This window comes from Telopea speciosissima, chromosome 7 (assembly GCF_018873765.1).
Source record: "Telopea speciosissima isolate NSW1024214 ecotype Mountain lineage chromosome 7, Tspe_v1, whole genome shotgun sequence".
Lineage (NCBI taxonomy): Eukaryota > Viridiplantae > Streptophyta > Magnoliopsida > Proteales > Proteaceae > Telopea > Telopea speciosissima.
This window is the reverse complement of record NC_057922.1, coordinates 20,361,672-20,363,840: the sequence shown is the minus strand read 5'-3', so window position 1 is coordinate 20,363,840 and position 2,169 is coordinate 20,361,672. Positions and strand designations below refer to the sequence as shown.

The 2,169-nt window shown below is 47.9% G+C and overlaps 1 protein-coding gene across 1 annotated transcript; it reads left to right on the top strand.

Annotated features, from left to right (window-relative positions):
* The first annotated feature begins 692 nt into the window (after window positions 1-692).
* Window positions 693-1,791, top strand: LOC122667033 (probable carboxylesterase 15). Its single transcript, XM_043863193.1, has one exon. It carries the CDS (start codon window positions 771-773, stop codon window positions 1,782-1,784), a length of 1,014 nt encoding a protein of 337 aa, XP_043719128.1. The 5' UTR covers window positions 693-770; the 3' UTR covers window positions 1,785-1,791.
* The last annotated feature ends 378 nt before the right edge of the window (window positions 1,792-2,169 follow it).

Genomic DNA, 2,169 nt, shown 5'->3' with positions numbered 1-2,169 from the left:
TCTTTTTTCTTTCTTCTTCTTCTTCTTCCTAGCCTGGCAAGCCCATGCATTTTCCTTTCCCAGATTAACCAGCCCATTCATCTCCCTTTTCTAGCTTGGTCAGCCCATACGTCTCCCTTTTCCAGCTTGGTTAGCCCATGCATCTCCATTCCTCCCCATGGTTAAGGCCAATCAGGGTCAACCTGGCCCGACCCTGAAGGCAGGTCAGGGTTGGATTTTTTTGACTTTGAGTCAGGACTGAGTCGGACCTAAGCCCAACTAAAGAGACTTAGGGTTGGGCTGGGGTTCCGACCCTGTTGCAGCCCTAGTTACAATTTACAAGAAATATTGTAACCGGATTGGTTACAAACAGCTTTACCCTTTTTTTTTAACCTACCATAGTTACAATAAGCAACAGTCACAACTCACAACACAATTCAATTTTAAAGAGAAGAATAGGCACATTGCCCGTGTGAAATAAACTAACCTACAGCATCATTTGGGTGCAGAAAGAGAATCATTTCAAAGGTGGAGAAGAGAGAGAAAGATACAGTGAGCTCTAGTTTTACGGTCAACCGGTGAAACGCCCAGCCTTTTCCCTGACTTCCTTTTACTTTTCAAACTTAACTCGTTATTCATATGACCAGTGGCAAGGCATTTATATATTTTTACCAAAAAAAAAAAACAAAAAGCAAGGCATTTATATATAATTTTCTTCCTCTCCCAAAGAGAGAAGTAAATCCTTCTCGGTTCGCATTCTATCGTAGTAGTAACTAATAAAGCAATCAGTCATGGACGCTGAGAAGAGGATTGTAGACCAAATTTCCGACTGGATCACGGTCTACGACGACGGCACGGTTGATCGGACCTGGACCGGGTCACCGGAGATCGAGTTATTGATCAAACCGGTCGCTGCTCATGACGAGTTTCGCGATGGCATCTCCATTCGCGACCTAACGATTGATACAGAGTCTGGTCTCGCTGTCCGCCTCTACGTTCCAGAGAGGAAACCCAGTGACAACGATGACAAGCTTCCCGTTATCGTTCACTTCCATGGTGGTGGTTTTTGCATCTCCGAACCAGACTGGTTCATGTATTACCAATTTTACACCCGCCTGGTTCGCTCCACTGGAGCTCTTTGTGTCTCTGTCAAGACCCGACTCTCACCGGAGCACCGGTTACCCGCAGCCATTGATGATAGCTACGCAGTCTTCCTTTGGCTTCATGCCGTGGCTCGTGGTGAGTTGTCCGAGTCATGCCTCGGATCCAAAGCCGATTTCCGGCGAGTGTTCCTTATAGGAGACAGCTCCGGTGGAAACCTGGTTCATCAGGTGGCGGCATGGGCTGGTACCCAGGATTTGGGTCCGGTACAGATATCCGGGTGTGTAATATTACACCCGGGTTTTGTCCGAGCTAAACGGAGCAGGTCCGAGTTGGAGAACGCATCTGACTCGGACTTCCTTACACTTGATATGGTGGACAAATTCTTGGCATTGGCACTGCCAATAGGCAGCACCAAGGACCATCCATTCACATGCCCAATGGGGTCAGTGGCGCCACCACTCGCCGGGGTGAAACTGCCGCCGACGATGGTTGGGGTGGCTGAGAAGGACTTGATACATGACACACAGATTGAGTACTGTGAAGCAATGAAGAAGGCAGGGAAAGACATAGAGGTGCTGATCAGTCCAGGGGTGACTCACTGCTTCTACCTCAACAAGATTGCCATTGACAAGGACCCACATGTCGGTGCACAGTCTGATCATCTCCTCACGGCGATCACTGACTTCATCGAAAGACACTAATTAAAGGGGTCCAGAAATCAAAATGTTATCTCCTTATCATTTCATGTTAGTAATGTATTGTCTTTGATAACTCGTGAGTCAACTCAGAAGTCTGCTACTTTAATATGTGGCTGATGTTCTCTGTACCCAGCAGCGCAGCTTGTGCCCAAACACATGGGCCTATCATTGAGGGGGGCAAGGTGGTTATTTTATCCACTCCCATGTGTCTAGGTGCAGCCTACGCCCCTGGCACATAAAAGATTTAACCTCAAATATAATATATCTTTTGGGATGCTGTTCTCTGTGTCGCCACGCAACCTACGCCCAAGCACATGGGAGTAGGCGCAATGACCACCCTACCCCCTGCACAGGTTGCCCATATGCCAGGATATAGACTGCGCTGCGA

Coding starts and splice junctions, on each gene's coding strand:
- LOC122667033 (XM_043863193.1), top strand. CDS start 771: ATGGACGCTGAGAAGAGGATTGTAGACCAAATTTCCGACTGGATCACG.